Consider the following 17,684-nt stretch of genomic DNA (forward strand, 5'->3'; position numbering starts at 1 on the left):
GTTAAGTATACTGCCCCTCAGCATGCAGGGGAAAAAACAAAGTATGGCTGCACATATTGGTGAGCAGGGGCGTGGGCCCAGACTGATGGACCTCCTCTCTTTGGTATTTAGGTATGCCCTTGCTTTTCATTCACATCCCACTCGCACAAGCACAGAGGCCCATCTCCCCACAGTCTTCCCCTCCCCCCTTCCTGTTGTTGCATTTCAATGTAAATGGCTGGATGAATGGCTGCAGCTGGCCCATCAAAAGGCCAGCCCTGCTGAAGGGCCTTGGTGATTGAGATTCAGCCAGGCCACACCACCTCTACCCTCCCCCACCCAACACTTTGTCCTAACACCCTTACCCCCCGTCTCAGCTTATAGCTTATGTCCTACATGAAGAGGACAACTGGGCATAAGAGGGCTTAAAGAAAACTGATATAGCTGTTTGCCCCTGAGCACAACAGTAGTGAGAATCAAGCAGTTCCTCAAAGTGGCAATAAATCCCAGACATATTTTATTTATCTCAGACAAAGGTTGTCTTGTTATGGACAAGACATAAAATCCTGTTCCATCTCTACAGTGACGGGTAACAGAACAGGCAAAAATGCTTTCACATATATCATTTGACATCATTCTTCTGTTAGGATTTCATGTTGGAAGAGGGTGTTGGCACTGCTATGCTGAAAAATTATGTTAATGTTAGGTACAAGGCTAGTTTTGCTCGCAACTGAAATACACATACACACCAGAAACTCTTGGGACCAATCCAGTTTTACGATGCAAATGAATGACTGGTGATACAGTTTAACTTTTTATGTCACGTATTTCACTGTGCTATGATTCAAGCATAATAAGTTTATCTACCGTTTCTCTCCAATTTTGACATTGCTGAGATATGACAGGGCTCGCTGCTCCTCTTTTGATTGGTCAGCAGTCAAAAAACTGCTTGACGTGGGCATTTTTCCCTGAAATGTTGATTTTCTTCTAACTGAGAATAATTAAGAAAATATCATAATTAAGGTAATCCACATATATTTTCCATTAAATCTAAAAGTGTGAGATAAATAGACTTTTAACACTATTGCATAATGCTAGGACAAAGACGGCTTGTGATTTCCAGTAAAATTACTTCAGTTTTGGTATATCCCACTAGCTCTGCAGAAAATGATTCCCCAACCTACAATGAGTATCTGCAGCTCTTTGCCAAACCAGTTCACCGTGTAAAACTGATCTAACAACAATGGATTCAGACCAGCTTCTAACCTCAATAACACCTAACTAACCTAATCCATGATTCTGCCAGCAAGAATTGAAATGGTAACCTCACAATAAAAGCCATTTCCAATTCTATTCACTTCAGGCTCCAACTGCAGAAAAACAGGTTCTATAAGCAGTGAGCTCGATCTTATACTCCCACTTTCACTCTTGAACTTATCGCTGTGATGTGTGTAGTATATTTTGTTTCTTGTTGGGAGGTTTAGAAAACATATGGCTGGGCCACCTTATCTTTAGATAGGCATGGAAAACCCTTATAAAAGGGCCTTGAGATTCAGGAGGAGAAACAGAGGAGGTAAGTAACCAAGCAAGCCTGTCTTGTCGTCTTCCCTGTGTGTCAACTACAGGCTGAACAGACCAGAACAGCCAAGCCCAGAGGGACACATCGCACACAGTGTCTCTGCCATCAGCTCCCAGACCTGGCCGACTAACCTCAGGACATTTCCAATGCCACATATGGATAATAAATCATCCCATGCAACCTCCTTTACAGCAGCACATCACTCACTGTTGTCTCTAGATTTGCACCACCCGTAATTCATCCGTTCCCTGACTGAGGGAGGCAGCCATTTGCCTAATAGTGTTACCTACTCAGGCTCTCAATGCACAAATGCAATAGGGCTTTTAATAGCTAAGACTACCACCTATTATCATTCTTCCTCAAGATAAACCCTTGAGTTACTTCTCTGAAATCTCAAAAGTAAAGTACAGTACAGTAAATAATAGCATGTCTGACAAATATGTTAGCGAATAAAACTACCAAGAAGATGTGTTGGTATAAGGGAACTAAATAAATTAGGAATTAATACATTTACTTGTTGACTTCACTGTGTGACACAACAATAACTCAAACTTATGGCTGAGCTTCCTTGGGGTAACTCATAATGAAACTCACGGTGTAATAATATGGTACCCTATAGGCCTACACTGTTATCTCAGTCAAACTGCAAACTGAGGTCAAGTTCTACAAATCCAAACTCCCTAGCAAACCCACCTTTGCATAAATCTCACATAAATTTATTACAACCGTTTTATTGACGCACTTCTTATAATCTTCAAATACACATTTAATTGCCTTACTGAAAGAAATATTAATTGTATCATGGCTTTTGGAACAGTCAGCCCATGTCATAATGCATTTATAAAAGAATGGCAAGACATATCAAAACCCCCCAGGGGCCTTACTCCAGTGTGATACAACTTCTGAAATTTTCTGCCTACCTGAAATTATGATCAAGCATATCGGTAACTTTCCCTTAAAAATGGAAGCACAAAATATTCCTTCTTCAAGCTCCGATCAGAAAGATCAAAAGCAGAGTCTGTAAAAAGCACATTTCTGGAGAAGCAGCAGCATGCCAGAATAGAGAACCTTTCCCTTTGATGTACAAGAGACTCGGGGAAGAGAAAATATTATCAAGAGTGGTGCAGCGGAAGGCTAGCACGTAAGCACAACCTAACACGAGTTAAGACTCTGTCAACCATCAGGACCTCCTAAACCCCAAAACGAGGCTCTACAGTCCCTGAGGGAAACAGCAGGATTGGGGCCCGCCATTTTGTTCCATTTCGCTTCGAGGATAGAGGAGGGGGCAAAGGACTAGGCTGAATTTCAAAGGACTTCAGATGCCATTTGAGTATCCGCTGAGATTGTGCTGGTAGAACAGCAGCTATAAAAGATTTACACAATTCGAACAGGGAGGAAGAGAGGGGAGAAACAGAAACATGGAGAGAGAAGGAAAGGCAGAGACAGACAGAGAGAGGCAAGAAACAGGAGTAGCCATGCTTGTTTACCTAAAAGGACCACACTCTCAGCACAAGAGGGGGAGGGGAGAGCTTGCATCGACAGAGGACAGGCAGAGTGGGTGCAGGAGCTGCAGCTAAAGGCTTCTATTCCCTCTCACAACCAGCACAACTAGCTGTTATATTCTTCTATTTTAACCTCAAGAAGAAGGTTTCTTAGCAATATTCAAAGAAGAAACTGCACAATGAACTGCATACTGTGTCAGCCACCTACGCATCTTATTATTATATAACACATCTAACACAGAGCAAGAAAAGTACCTCCTATTTTTGCCCCTAACAACCACTGATATATAAACGAAACTACTAAGTTTTGTGTCTGTGTAATATCTCAATCTTTTCTGCTCACAATAAGAAACTCTTACATGACCAACAGTATTTTGGCCATTACTTCAACCATTAGCAAATTTGCATCTCTATTTACACATATTAATAGCTATGTACGAACATACAGAGAATTCCAGTCATGACATTGGAAGGAGCAATGTTATGGACAGAGGAAAACACGATGGTTCAACTGGAACAGCTACATATTTTCAAGAGGAACATCGTGTATAGACAATTGAGTGCTGACAAAATTGACGTTCAATTATTCCTTCCAAAAAATGGATAGGTTTGAACCATTCAAATATCAATTTTTGCACATTTTGTCCAGAAGAGGACAAACCAATATGACGAGAGACGTAACTACTTGTATAGGTGCTTATTTGGGTGTATATTTTCAAGATGTGCCCTCATGTTGCTCGGGCTGGAAGGCTAAGCTAGGCTAACTGTAGCTTACATAGCTTGCCAACAACTTAAAGTTCTGCAGTTATGGCATCTGCTAACCGAAACGGGGCTTTCTGATTTCTCAGAGTGCAACTCTGAGTCAGGCTGCGGCCGAGTTGGGTTGTGACCTCTCTGCCATCATTACCACGCAGTTGTTGTTGAATTATTTGCTCATTTCAGCTCGACCTACATTTCATTTTCAATCAATGAAAGTGACGTTGCGTGACTCCTGCCCATCATAAAGTGCAGCAACCGGAGGCCCATGCAAGAACTGGTGGGGCAGACAGTCGCGGTGCTCTGTTTTTTCACAATCAAATATTAATTTTCACATTTGAACACCTTCAAACTAATAAGCCTTAGTTAATTAACTGTCAGAAGTCATCAGAAATGACATATCTCTGTATTAGAGCTCGAACTAATGTCTTCAAATTGCCTATTTTGTTTGACTAACATCAAAAAACGTTCTTACATCCATAAAAATTCAAACACTGACATTTAAACAAATGGGTGTCACAAGTTTAAAAATTCCTCTTTAAAGTGTTTGACCTCTTAGTTGTTATCTTTATTTTAAAAATGAACAACTGCTGAAGACTCAGTTAAAGAGCAATAGATATATAAATGGGCATCTGTCATTAAAACAAAAAAGGAGGTGATGGGAAAAATCCATGTAAAACATATAAAATAAAAGGTGCCAACAGTAAGTTTTAAACAACTGCCAGACTGGCTATCAGCAATCAGCTTTTGGTTGCCAAGGATGACAGATTGGTTGCCGTATTGTAATCGCATTTAACTGGATTATAATGGTCCTGTTGTGTAAATTATAAGCCTGATAAATGTTACGAAGACTACATTAAAAGTCAGTCGGGTACACTGGTTTTCACCAAGAACATGTGGCACAGTTTCACTGCAAAGCAAAACAGTGAGAGATTTAATACATTTTGCAGGTTAACTGGTAAATTAAAACAGGCAGAAAAACAACATGCAAGCCACTGAGCAGTTTTACCATTGTGGTTATTTATGAGAATAAAGTAAACTCTATTCCAGAAACATTAATATGCAGAGTCATATTCTGAAGCATTATTTCAAATTTTTTTATTATTTCTACTGTGCAACTACTGCAGTCTCCTCTTATCTGTTATTTAGTTGACAGTTCCACTTTCGTTTCGGTTCAACTGTCTCAAAATCAATACTTGTGGGCTATTGAATGATTCTGACAGGATTTGGTTATAAAAATCATCTGCATCATCCTGTGCAACTGTTCCTGTCGTGTCAAACAAACACAGCATTCAGAGGTATCTTGTGCTCTCGCTTTTACTCTTGTTGTGTTTTGGCCATGTTCACTTGTGTTTGTCTTTAATTCAGCCTTTTAGTCAGATGATAAAAAATACATGGCAGGCCACCTAAGAATCAGATAAGCAACAACAACAGCAGCAACAACAACAGAAGAGCAGAAACCAAAAATGCTGCCTGCCTTTCTATTACACAAAACGTATAACCCCAAGCTACAATCACAGCTCATGACCTTTCTGACCCCAGCAGGACTCCATTTCCTATTGCAGACAGAGGATATGCCTTAATTCTCTGGTACCACTTATAAGAACAGGGGCAAATCTAGCCTTCACTAATGGGAACCAGGTGGGACGTGCAGTTCAGGGGTGCAAAGTAGCATGGCAATAATCCTTACTTATAACAAGAAACATTTTGACATATAATTCTAAAATATCTCAAAAAAGACTGGGATAGAATTACAGTTCAGCATGTACTGTAAACAACAGCATGACATTTTCATCATTCCTGATTTCAGGAACCTCAGTACTATCCAAGACTGGCTAATTATGAGTCAACTGCGATAATCAAAAATGGAATTTAACATTACTTAATAATTCCATTTAAAAAAAAAATCTATTATCAAATTGACTGACATGCCCAACAACACAATGACATCACTCCATATGTTTGATAGAAACTTGAACGCAAATGAGACTTTCAGTTAGTATGTGGGTTAACATACTTTCACTATTGTAAACACATCAGTGATGTATGGTAATGTACAAGAGACCAAATTTGCTAAGAATTCTGCAAATATATCCACACATCATAATCTTCACGTATAACAGAATGAAGCATAGGCTTTAACTATAGCACTGAGAAATAGGACCTACGCAAGCTCAAGGGAGACAGAGATATGCATCACTGCCTCTGCAGTGTAGTCAACATGAACGCCCCAACAAACTAAAACACTCTCAGTATCTTGGTGGAAAACACCACCAGCGGCACTGCAGTGTTTTCCTCAGCATTGGTACTGCACCAAAGTGGAGAGGTACCCTTCCACATTCTGTTTCCCTCCAGAGCTCATCTCAAACCCAACCACGTTAGGTTTCTCCTTTAATGTTATTTGCCACAGAAAACACAGGCACTCCACTGAACCAACTTAGGTATTTGTGACAGTTACCCATCCATACAGCCCAGTTAGTCTACTTAATATTTACAGACACTTCCAGATAAATCCAGATAGCATGTGGAGTATGGACAATTTGAAACACTGCTCATTTAATAGTACTACAAATGACTTATATTTTCTTCCAAGTGTTTTACTTCTGACAATAGTAAATTGCTATCCTTACAGACATGCTTGCAGCACATCCATTTGGCTTTAGGGTTGAAACAGACCAGCAAATGGACAAGACATAGTGCTTCATGACCAGAATTTATGACGACGTGCACACTTTCCTGGATACACAGGTAGACTGTTGCGTTAGGGCAACTATAAAATGACTAATCCCACTGAGAAAATCAAAAACAGTCAAACTTTAGGACATTATTAGTGCAACCCCTTTAAAATCAAAATTGTTGCCTGGGATATTGCAAATACCCCTTAGTGCTAATCCTGAGAGTATGCCAAGATAATCAAAGCCTAACATTACTCAAAAAATTACTGTACATGGACAGAGCAAGTTAATTCATTTTTGCTTCTAAGACAAACCTTCCCATACACATGCACAAGGCAGATCTGTTATCTTGCAAGTACTAATATGTGCATGCATGGTATGAAGGTATGCAGCACGTTGCCTACTCAAAGCATTTAAATTTAGTTTTAAAATATCACCACATAGACAGTGCCGGTCCTATCCCACATGGACAGTGATTCACCAGAGCTATGTTAGATTTCTTGAAACAACTTCAGATGGCTTTCAGATAGCTTTACATTTTTAGAATTACATTTTTGAGCAAATTATTATAATTTCACAAACACGGCTAAGCATATCAATAGGGGATACGTTAAGTAAACAGAGCTAAAAAAAAATAATAATAATAAGTTAAAAAAATAAAATATTAATTTCCATGGAAAACAAAGTAAATCCAAAAAATACAGCACATGCGTGAATATCATAAGCAAATGAAAATACTGCAAGTTGACCTTTGTCGCAACACACAACAACCGGAGTTAACCATGGGGAGTAGCAATAGTCAGTTTGTTGTTGTTGTTAACGCGTTGGTTAAGGAGAAGCAGGAAAAAAATACGACTTACCTCCGTTTGAATTTCCAAATTCTAAAAGATAAATGAATCTTTAACGATTAATCAACGCCGCGATGTTTTCGGCCGATGCTGGATGGTCCCATTTGTTGCCGTCGGTTCAGTATAGACTGGCCCAGAGACATCCGCATAAATTCGCGACGACCATCGCAGCTCAAAAGCAGCTCAGCAGAATCGAGGCTAGCGCTAGCTTGTTAAAACCGTGGAGACCAACAAACAGACGTCCAAAGAAAAAAAGACTAAAAGATCCACGAAAACGTGTTAATAGCGTTGCTATTTCATCTTCACTACAAACTACGAAACTTTAACAGTCCATCTGTACAACGGTGGGCTTGCGTGCGTGGTCGTATACCATCAAAAGATCATATTTTGTTTCGGTTTAATCCTCTCCGCCAACCCATTCGAGCGGTTTTCGAGCGGCCTTTGACTTCGGTGTGTGGACGTACGGGACGGAAATGCTTCGGGAATAAAACGAGCGTCCTGATTGGCGCTAGCGCTGTGGGCGGATACCGTTTCCGCGCATGATGAAACTGCCGCCATTTTGGATCCTCATAGCATCCTGTTCCCGCTTTAGAACAAAGGCAAGCTTGGCTCCAACGTGGCTGACCCGAGTTCACAGTTTCAAACGCAAGAGACCACACTCCATTATATAGTTGGAGACCAAGAAAAGGAAATGGAGTACGATCATTAGGTGCACTCGTTTTCTACATCAACTGAAACCTTCAAGTTTGTTTATTCTGACTCATACATTTAGATTTTGCATAATATTAATAACATTTGAATGTTGTCGTGTACTGCGAAAAATACACTTTATATTTGTGAGAATTTTGTATATCTGCTTACTAAGACATTGGCGAAAACGATGTATTAACTCCTTGTAATGGCAAACTCTTTTCTCAATTATGGATAATCACAGGTAACAGTATTCACCAGATATTTCGGTCAATCAAGGTGTAAACTTTGTTTATCATGGATTGGGTCAGACCTCAAATGCAGGTTATAGGTCAGAGGACACAGTGTTTGTGATGAAGCGGGGCGTGCCGGTGCACACACTTAGCGCACCCCATGGTCAAAATGAAACGCGAAAGGATGAAACGAGGGCTCCCACTGGCTCAAAGAAAAGTCCTGTACTCTTATTGGGTTGCTTAATATGTCACTCAAACTGACCTGTACACGTCGCTTTTCACGACAGCGACGGGGATATGAGGACCAGCGATTTTGTTTTCATAACAATTGCAGCAACACTCCACCAACTGAGCCGTGTAGGCTTAAAGAGCAGGAAGTCATCGTAAAAATGACACGCTGAGGTGATTATTTGCAAGAAAAATCCAGAGGACTGTGCATGATGGCTCCATGGCACTCCATCTCGAAACATGTGTCAGGTTTTTGGGTTAGTTGGACTGAATGGTACTGTTGAATTGACAATAAAATTTATTTTTGCTAAACCCAACTGTGTGTCCAAGGTCTACTGAATCCAGATCCCCTCTCGCTCAGCCTAACTACTAGCGCTCTCTGCTGGTCTCCTGCTATAGAAGTCAACGCACTTAGAAAAAATACCCTAATGATATAATGATAAAATAATTTGTTCTTGTATTTTTGTGTTGTTGTTGTTTCAACATCATACATACATTAAATATAGAAAATCAGCAACAATTTATGTATTAATTCATTTATTTTATGCCTTTTATTGTTATTTTTAAATTGTTCATAGTAACATAAAGCGCAGACACCAGCACAAGACAAACGCTTTAAGCGTCTCAATATTAACAATAATTCTGCAAACCGAATCGGTATTTATGTCTTGAGTATGTAGTTGATTCTGTTTTTCTTATATGCAGAAAGTAAACCAAACATAGAGCGAGGTGAACGCTCCTGAGGGTAATGAACAGAACCAACAGATAAGGCATAACTTCAAGAACAACAAGCTAACAAAACTCCTAACAAACAAATAAAAAGTATATATACTTTTTTTTTCAAAAATAAATGAAATACATAATACAGATAAAACCCACATTTTATAAGTGCAGCTCCTTTCGCATTGTTAGAGAAAAACATGTTTGAATAGATTGTTTTCTTAATGAATTTTCTTAAAATAATTATAATTTAAAAAAAACATGGTTTAACCTTATTAAATGCACGCCTACTCATGAACACGGAACTTCAGAAATAATTAAATATGTGGAGTGCGCAGTGAGTGTGCATGCCCTGGTGTAGTAGACGTGCAGCATTTTGCACTTTAAGCGTTAGCTTAAAAAGTGGGCAGAATCTAGCGGCAATAAAAAAAAAAAGCTGGCAAATGTAAACTACAGTGCCCGACATGACTGAAACCTTGTGGGAAAGTGGAGATTGCAGCGCAGAAGTTGTAATTGTGTAAGCGCTGCGCAAACGCCTGCGCAGCTGGACGGTTCTTGAAGCGCAACAAAAAAAGGTTGAAGTTCAAAGTTCGACGCAAAGACGTTTACAAAGGCTAAGAGATAAGTAAAACTGCACTGTGCAATATTCAGCACCGATTAAACACAAGTCTGTGCGATAATGATAATTATACAATGGCGATAAAATCTGATTTAGAGTAAATTCGGGTCGTTTTCGCTTTCATTTCCGTGCGCAGGAAGTCTTGGGAGTGAGGAGTTACAGTGCTGATTTCCAGCTGACATCTTTGCTCGGCTGCACGGTTGAATAACATAGCAGACTCGCGCTGAAGGGAGGCAGAGGTAAACAAAGGTCTTAAAACGCAATTTTAGCCTCACAGAAAACCGATAGCTATGGCATAACAACTGTACAGTTAATATATTGCAGTGGACGATAAAAGGCACGATGTCAGCTTTGTTGTTGCAGCATCGTGCTGGTCTTTGTAGAAAATACAGTACCCGTTTATTGTGGTCACTGTCAAGGCGAAACTCTCACGTATTGGCAAACAAGGCGACGTCAAACGACAGTGTTAAAAATGTGCTGTCCAGATGTACCAGTGTTAGAAAGCTGCTTCTTTCAAAATCGGAGCGGACGATCACAAGTCAGCCACAGAAACTCATTCAGGTAAGCCAGCAAACATCACAGATTCACCAAACATGATGGTGAGACGACCAGTGCTTTTCTACATTTCCAGATTTTGAGAAAACTTTAGAAAACATGTAAGAAGTGACATGACAGAAACAGTCGGTCTGTGAGGTGTGATCTAGGTGACCTTTATAATATAGATTACGAAGAAATTAGAGGAATAATTCACCCGTACACAGAACTTGAGATGGCATGTGCAAACTACAGCAGTTGGCCTTCTGTAATGTCTTTCTGTTTCTTTCACAACAACAAAATATGCTGTCCCATTATTCCCCATTTTAGAGTCTTCTCCACAGACCCTTGAGTCCTGGCATGGTGGGAATTAGCAAAGAAATAGTCAGGAGCAACCTGCTGAGAAACCCTGTTGGTTTGATAAATCTGTTAGGTAAACAATCAGTTTTATCAACCCTACTATGATTACATACTTATGATATTATAATATTCTATTTATTCATGATAAAAAAAAAAACACTTTGATTTCAGGGGCAACAAACTTCTTCAGTACATCTGAATCCAAACAGGAGAAAAATAAAAGTAATGGACCAAAGGGAAAAACTCCTGAGGAAGATGAAGGTAAGGGATCAGTTGCTTCGGCACATGGCCGTCCAATAACTGCACAACATGTGGTTGTAATCTTAATTTTCTTGTCTGATCTTTTCTATTCTCCTCTGCCCTCTGTCTCACCTTACAGAGGAGAAGAAACGTCGTGAGCAAGAGGACCAGATGTACCGGGAGCGCCTGCGAACCCTCTTCATCATAGCACTCATCATGAGCCTGCTGAACTCCATTAATAGCAGTGGTGGTAACATCTCTTGGAACGACTTTGTCAATGAGATGCTGGCCAAGGGAGAGGTGTCGCGCGTACAAGTCGTTCCTGAGAGCGACATTGTAGAAATCTACCTTCATCCCGGAGCAGTTATCTTTGGAAGGCCTGTATGTTGTGCTGGATTTAATGCAAGCACGCAACTAGCATCAGAACTTTTACAGCAGATACACATGCTAACCCCTCACCTCCTGTTGTGTTTCTTGCTTTTTCGCAGAGGCTGGCGCTCATGTACAGAATGCAGGTGGCCAACATTGACAAATTTGAGGAGAAGCTTAGAGCTGCTGAAGAAGAACTGAATATTGATACTAAGGACAGGATACCGGTGTCGTACAAACGCACTGGATTCTTTGGGAAGTAAGAGCAAAACCTTTCTCAGAGCACACTTTAAATCAAAAGCAATGCATTTCTGAGGTTCCTGCAAAGGTTTAATGAGCAACTTGAAGTGTTGGATTGTTCTTCTCATTAGTAATTTAATAAAGAGGAAATAGGTCCTATCATTACTTGTTGTAACTATATTGCACTAACAATTTCTTGGTATATTTAAGACTGGTGTATCTATTCTAAAAAAAGATTAAGATCAATACAATTTTTTTTTCATCTGTTCACTTTGTAGTGCACTCTATGCTCTGGGGATGGCTGCTATCGGTGTGGCTATCCTGTGGTATATCTTTCGACTGGCAGGCATGGGGGGCAGAGAAGGCGGCTTCAGTGCTTTTGTGAGTGACACTACATAAGCAAATTGGCATGTGTGTATTTAGGGTCGTTGCCGTGTTCCGCTGATTTAACTAGCGTATTAATTGTGTATTACAACATACTTAACAGAATCAGCTGAAGATGGCCAAGTTCACCATCGTGGACGGCAAGTCGGGTAAAGGTGTGAGTTTCAGGGATGTAGCAGGAATGCATGAGGCTAAGATGGAAGTAAAGGAATTTGTTGACTACCTCAAGGTAAGAAACCAGATTCACAGTAATATATGTCAGTCTTGTATAGTACATTAGCCTTGCTTTTCATGTCTAGTACTCACTGAATATTCAATCCCAAGTAAGTGATCTAAGGATGATGTGAATCTGATTGATGGTTTAGTTCACTCTTTGCTACAAGTTCTCCTTGTTGAACTAAAGTCCTTCGTTGTCTGTCGTCAGAATCCAGAACGATACCTCCAGCTGGGAGCCAAGGTTCCCAAGGGTGCATTGCTGCTTGGTCCTCCAGGCTGCGGGAAGACGCTGCTTGGTAAGGCTGTAGCCACTGAGGCCCAGGTCCCCTTTCTGGCTATGGCCGGCTCTGAGTTTGTGGAGGTCATTGGAGGTACGTAATGATAACTCCAGATACTGTAGTATAAACTAATGCTGTGTACCACAACATTTATAGCATAAGCAGTGATATCTTTTCCTGGTAGCCTCATTAGGCCCTGTTCATACCTGCCATTAACATCCGTCCTGGGTGATCCGATCACAAGTGGACAGCTCTAAGTGCAGGTGTGAACGTACCCAAGAGGCATTATGGTCTGCATTTGAGATCCGATCACTCAGACCACATTCGGAGGTGGTCTTGGCCACATGTGGCCATAATTTTACAGAACTATGAATCCAAATGTGTCTATTGAAGGAATGTCTACTCACCTGACATCCTCTGCCACAGTCTAATTAGTCCCACCACAGTTTCATAAGGACCCGAATATATTTTACTATTTCAAATGGCTAAAAACTTATTTCACTATAAAGTTGTGCCCAGCGCAATGATTTGCTCAGCCCCTCTGTGCCCCGCTCTCTCTGCCTCTCTCTAACACACACACACACACATATACGAACACACTGACAACCGACCGTCTGTCAGACTGTCTAAAAACAACAACGCATACATGTTTATTTGCATATAAAGCAGAGAAGAGAGATCTGATCACAAGTGGTCACTCAAGATGCTCATTGAGATTAGAAGGTTAAGTTCTGACGACAGATTAGATACTGTATATCACAGTTTTGATCTGATTTATGTTGTGTTTGTGTGTAGGCCTGGGTGCTGCCAGGGTCAGGAGTCTGTTCAAGGAGGCTCGTGCCCGAGCGCCTTGCATTGTCTACATCGATGAGATTGATGCTGTGGGAAAGAAGCGCTCCACCAACATGTCAGGTTTCTCCAATACTGAAGAGGAGCAGACACTCAACCAGCTGCTGGTGGAGATGGATGGTGAGGAGAGCTTGGGATTTCAGAGCAGTATGTTGTCTGCAGAGGCAGACTTTTTAGACAGAATAATGAAACTCTGAAATCTTTTTCTTTTGCAGGAATGGGAACGACAGACCATGTCATTGTCCTTGCTTCCACCAACAGAGCAGATATCTTGGACAATGCTCTCATGAGACCGGGCAGACTGGACAGGCACATCTTCATAGACCTGCCCACACTGCAGGTAGTTTTGAGCACTGGGTTGCCAGTGACCTTATTTTAAAAAAGTGATATAGTTACTATACTATACCTATTGGTCTCTAAACAGCTTAGTTTATAGTTAATAGACTTTTTTTTTTTTTTTTTTTAATGTTCTAATCAAACAGTGATGTGGTTGCACAGCTGAAATTATACATCCTGAATTTGTCCCTACCACTCTGACTGTGGCAGGAAACTCCATAGTTTATTTCACAATCTTAGATGTTATGCTTTTTTTTTAAATGTCAATTTTTTATAATAAACATATGCCTTACTGAGGAAAAAAAAGGCGATTTCTCAAACAGCCACTCTTTGTGCTGTTTTGAAAATATCATGAATCATGTCACGACTGTATCTTATCAAACCATTTTTGCGAGTCCTTACACCTCTTGTGACTAGTCCTTTCCTCCAAATGAGTGTCTTATACATTCTCAAGCAAACAAACATGCAATACTGGGGCAGCTGAAGCAGGTTAACTGTGTGGGAGGCTTAGACAGAGTTTGTCAGTTTAATCCAGTTTTTTTCATTTTTAATCATGTCTGTCAGGAGAGGAAGGAGATCTTCGAGCAACATCTGAAGATCCTGAAGCTGACCCAGCCAGCTAATTTCTACTCTCTGCGTCTGGCTGAGCTCACCCCAGGCTTTAGTGGTACAAACATATTTTTTGACCTCATGTAAATCTATGAACATCTGTGGCCATAACAAAATACTGACCCGCACCCATGAATAAACATAAACTCTGGCTCAACAAATATGAAACATCTTTGCATGTCACAACACAAGGCTGTTGATGTTTACTGAAATGTCATTCGCATATGGTGATCATGAAATCTCTGTTGAAAACTCATTTTGTCTCTGCAGGTGCGGACATTGCTAATATTTGTAATGAAGCTGCTCTGCATGCTGCCAGAGAGGGACACAAGTCCATCGATACCTTTAACTTTGAATATGCAGTGGAGAGAGTAATAGCAGGTACAATGATGCGGTAAACTATGGGAAAACAACACATTTAATTCGTTGTAGTTGTCACTCCGGAGAAAGCTGACAAATGTCTGTGTGTGTGTGTTTGTGTTTGTGTGTGTATCCTCAGGAAGTGTAAAGAAGAGTAAGATCCTGTGTAAAGAGGAGCAGAGGGTTGTTGCCTTCCATGAGTCTGGACATGCTCTAGTGGGATGGTTACTTGAGCACACAGAGGCAGTCATGAAGGTAACACACTTTCAAGACATGCTCAGTGTAAATACATCCTTTAAGACACAATTTTATGTCTGCCATATTTGGTTTTAATCAGATTAATCAGATAGTGTGACCTAATTGATGCCTGTATTATATTTGAGAAAAGAGACAAAGTGTAAATTTTCATTAAAATTTAGACTGAATATCCTGTTAGTAACCATTCAGTCCTCCGGTTTATTGATATGAATATTGTTTTGGTAATTTATACAGGGGCAGGAACTGTGTATTATGTAAAAGTTGATCAAATGATCCTGGATTTCATTTCTCTTTCTCCGCTGCTCTGCCTCATCCAGTATTTGCTCCAGTGGACTTTCACACATCTATGAGTCAAAGCCAGACTGTGCAGGACATTAAACTAAGTGTTAAATATGCAACGCTCAATTAACATGTAGATTTATGTTGGTGGCCAGATGGGCCACCAACTGACACAGCCTCAGTACATTTATGAATGAGTACAAATTATTAAACCAGAATTATGAATGAAAAAGACGTGATAAAATGATAGACCTAAACAAAAAACATTTGATATACAGTGAATGTTAGGTAGTTTAACAAAAGACTCAAGGCTTCAGCGTCAGTTATGTTCAGTTCATTTTTTAACTCTTTGCTTGGGATTACAGGTAGATCATGTGGCTTTTTAATTTTTTTCAGGTGTCCATTGCACCACGGACTAATGCAGCCCTGGGATTTGCCCAGATCTTACCTCGTGATCAGTACCTGTTCACCAAGGAGCAGCTGTTTGAGCGGATGTGTATGGCCCTTGGAGGAAGAGCTGCGGAGGCAATCACCTTTAACAAAGTTACAACAGGTAGACTCCACCTATTGGCTGTCCACTGTAATAACAACCATGTTGTACTTGTTTGATGAACTGAAAGAATAAATTGCTGAACATCCAAATATACATACTCTTCTATACTGTGTAGTATACATTGACTCCCAGTAAGGTCTTTACCTTTTGTGACTGAGGTATCCTCACTCTGTGTCCCCAGGAGCTCAGGATGACTTGCGTAAGGTGACACGAGTGGCCTACTCTATGGTGAAGCAGTACGGCATGTGTGACACTGTCGGACAGGTCTCATTCCCAGAGACAGAGGAGCAAGGTGCCATTGGACGTCGTCCTTTCAGCCAGGGCCTGCAGCAGCAGATGGACCACGTGGGTTCTAAAATTGGATTAGTTCTCTGTTCTCAAATTAGCACACTGTGAATGTTGACATGATGAGTTTCACCTTAAACTCTTTTGTTGTTTTTTTCATGAGGCCCAAATGTAAATGGTGGTTTTGAAGTAGGACTAGTCACTATATCATCTCCCTGTTAATGTTACACAGTGAATGCTGTTTCATGTCATCAGAAAGTATAGATTTGACAGTGCTTGTTGTTATTTCAGGAGGCTAAGATGTTGATAGCCCGTGCTTACAGGCACACAGAGAAGCTGCTACTGGACAACAGAGACAAGCTGACACTGGTCAGTTGTTCGTTCTTTGATCATAAATTTTGTGCATCCTAACCCTTTTGTGTTATCTTTGTGAAGTTACAAAAAGTCACACCTCTGTGGGGATCTGTCTTTCCAGCTGGCGAATGCACTGTTAGAGCGTGAGGTGGTGAACTACGATGACATTGAAGCCTTGCTCGGTCCACCACCCCATGGGCCCAAGAAGATGATTCTCCCACAAAGCTGGGTGGAGGCTGAGAAGGACAAGCAAGACACAGGAGAAGACGAACCTCAACCACCTCCCCGCAAGCACGGAGAAGAGGACATGAATCCGCAGCTGGTCTGATCTTCAAATGGATGTCTCAGAATTTTTTTTCCCACTGCTGCAGTTTGTGTGGGTCATCAGGGACTGGGGGAATTTTCTAAAACACGCCACTGATTCCTCACTTTGAAGCTTTATATTCCTGAATGTGAAATCATCGGTTTCTTAAAAAGTTTCTTCTCTGTAATCAGTGCCGACTTTTGTGCAAATGAAAGTCTTATTTTCTAGTTGGCTGACCGATTCAGATCATTTGAAACAAGCCAGTTCACCTTTGAGAATCATTATTTTTGGAGGAATTCCATCATTTTTCCTCACTTGCTTGCTGCATAGACATATTATTCCACCATGGAAGCAATAAAAGCAAGTCTATTTAAACAGGATGTCTCTAGTTAGCATTAAGTGCAACCAGCAATTAAATGCTTTCTCTTTGAATTTACCAAGACCATGTGCTAATAGCTAAAACTGGTTTGGGATCATTTTATGCACACATACTGTAGCATATACAGGTTTGGAGGTTTGGATTAAAGTATTGCTCCATACTGAAAAATAGTTGACTTTAGGGGTGATTTTTCTATATTGTCAGAGATGCCATATACACACACGACTCTGAGCTGCAGGAAAAAATGATGACATATTGTAGTAAATTGCTGTGGACATTTATACATAATAGTGTGTACCTGACCATGCTGAAGCAAAAGTGTTAAGGAACAAATAATGCAGCTTTCCACCAATGAGGAAACTTTTCTACATTTCACATCTTGAAATGTCCCTTTAAGGCTGAAATATCAAAGGTCCCGTCATGTTGGTGATTAAGCAGCAGATATTACTCCACACAGCTTGGTTCTCTCACCTTGAGACATAGAGATTGAGTTAATAGATGGAATAGGTTGAGGTGGTGTCTGTAGTTTCATTGCCACAAGTGAATATGAAGTCCCAAAGGATGGTGTTGCTAAATATTTAATAAAGTTTTATTTAAACAATGTGTGTTGCTCTATTTGTAGCATCCCATTTCAGTGGTAAAGGATATTTATATGTGCAAGTACGAAT

General features: G+C 40.4%; 2 protein-coding genes across 3 annotated transcripts in view; one reads left to right on the forward strand and one right to left on the reverse strand.

Annotated features, from left to right (window-relative positions):
- The window catches only part of ankrd11 (ankyrin repeat domain 11), a 98,709-nt gene extending 90,912 nt beyond the window's left edge, over window positions 1-7,797 (reverse strand). For both annotated transcript variants that reach the window (XM_071488718.1, XM_071488717.1), the window contains exon 1: window positions 7,352-7,797. The gene's annotated coding sequence lies outside the window, so the exon portion shown is untranslated. The remainder of the gene's footprint in view (window positions 1-7,351) is intronic.
- A 1,985-nt stretch (window positions 7,798-9,782) lies between these two features.
- On the forward strand, window positions 9,783-17,617 carry spg7 (SPG7 matrix AAA peptidase subunit, paraplegin). The gene is made up of 17 exons (XM_071488911.1): window positions 9,783-10,390; window positions 10,694-10,796; window positions 10,895-10,984; window positions 11,103-11,344; window positions 11,452-11,591; window positions 11,851-11,953; window positions 12,060-12,185; window positions 12,381-12,543; window positions 13,246-13,419; window positions 13,515-13,639; window positions 14,200-14,302; window positions 14,515-14,625; window positions 14,744-14,859; window positions 15,538-15,694; window positions 15,876-16,039; window positions 16,271-16,348; window positions 16,455-17,617. Exons 1-17 carry the CDS (start codon window positions 10,172-10,174, stop codon window positions 16,659-16,661), a joined length of 2,421 nt encoding a protein of 806 aa, XP_071345012.1. The 5' UTR covers window positions 9,783-10,171; the 3' UTR covers window positions 16,662-17,617.
- The last annotated feature ends 67 nt before the right edge of the window (window positions 17,618-17,684 follow it).

Source organism: Trachinotus anak, unplaced genomic scaffold (genome assembly GCF_046630095.1).
Source record: "Trachinotus anak isolate AG129_WGS33_773 ecotype Australia unplaced genomic scaffold, CSIRO_AGI_Tana_v1 ptg000011l, whole genome shotgun sequence".
NCBI classification, from domain to species: domain Eukaryota; kingdom Metazoa; phylum Chordata; class Actinopteri; order Carangiformes; family Carangidae; genus Trachinotus; species Trachinotus anak.

Bases quoted from the DNA above. Each gene is read 5' to 3' on its own strand.
- spg7 (XM_071488911.1), top strand. From the start codon at position 10,172: ATGTCAGCTTTGTTGTTGCAGCATCGTGCTGGTCTTTGTAGAAAATAC. The intron at 10,985-11,102 runs GTAAGGGATCAG...CTCACCTTACAG, and splicing joins AACTCCTGAGGAAGATGAAG to AGGAGAAGAAACGTCGTGAG. The intron at 16,040-16,270 runs GTGGGTTCTAAA...TTGTTATTTCAG, and splicing joins TGCAGCAGCAGATGGACCAC to GAGGCTAAGATGTTGATAGC.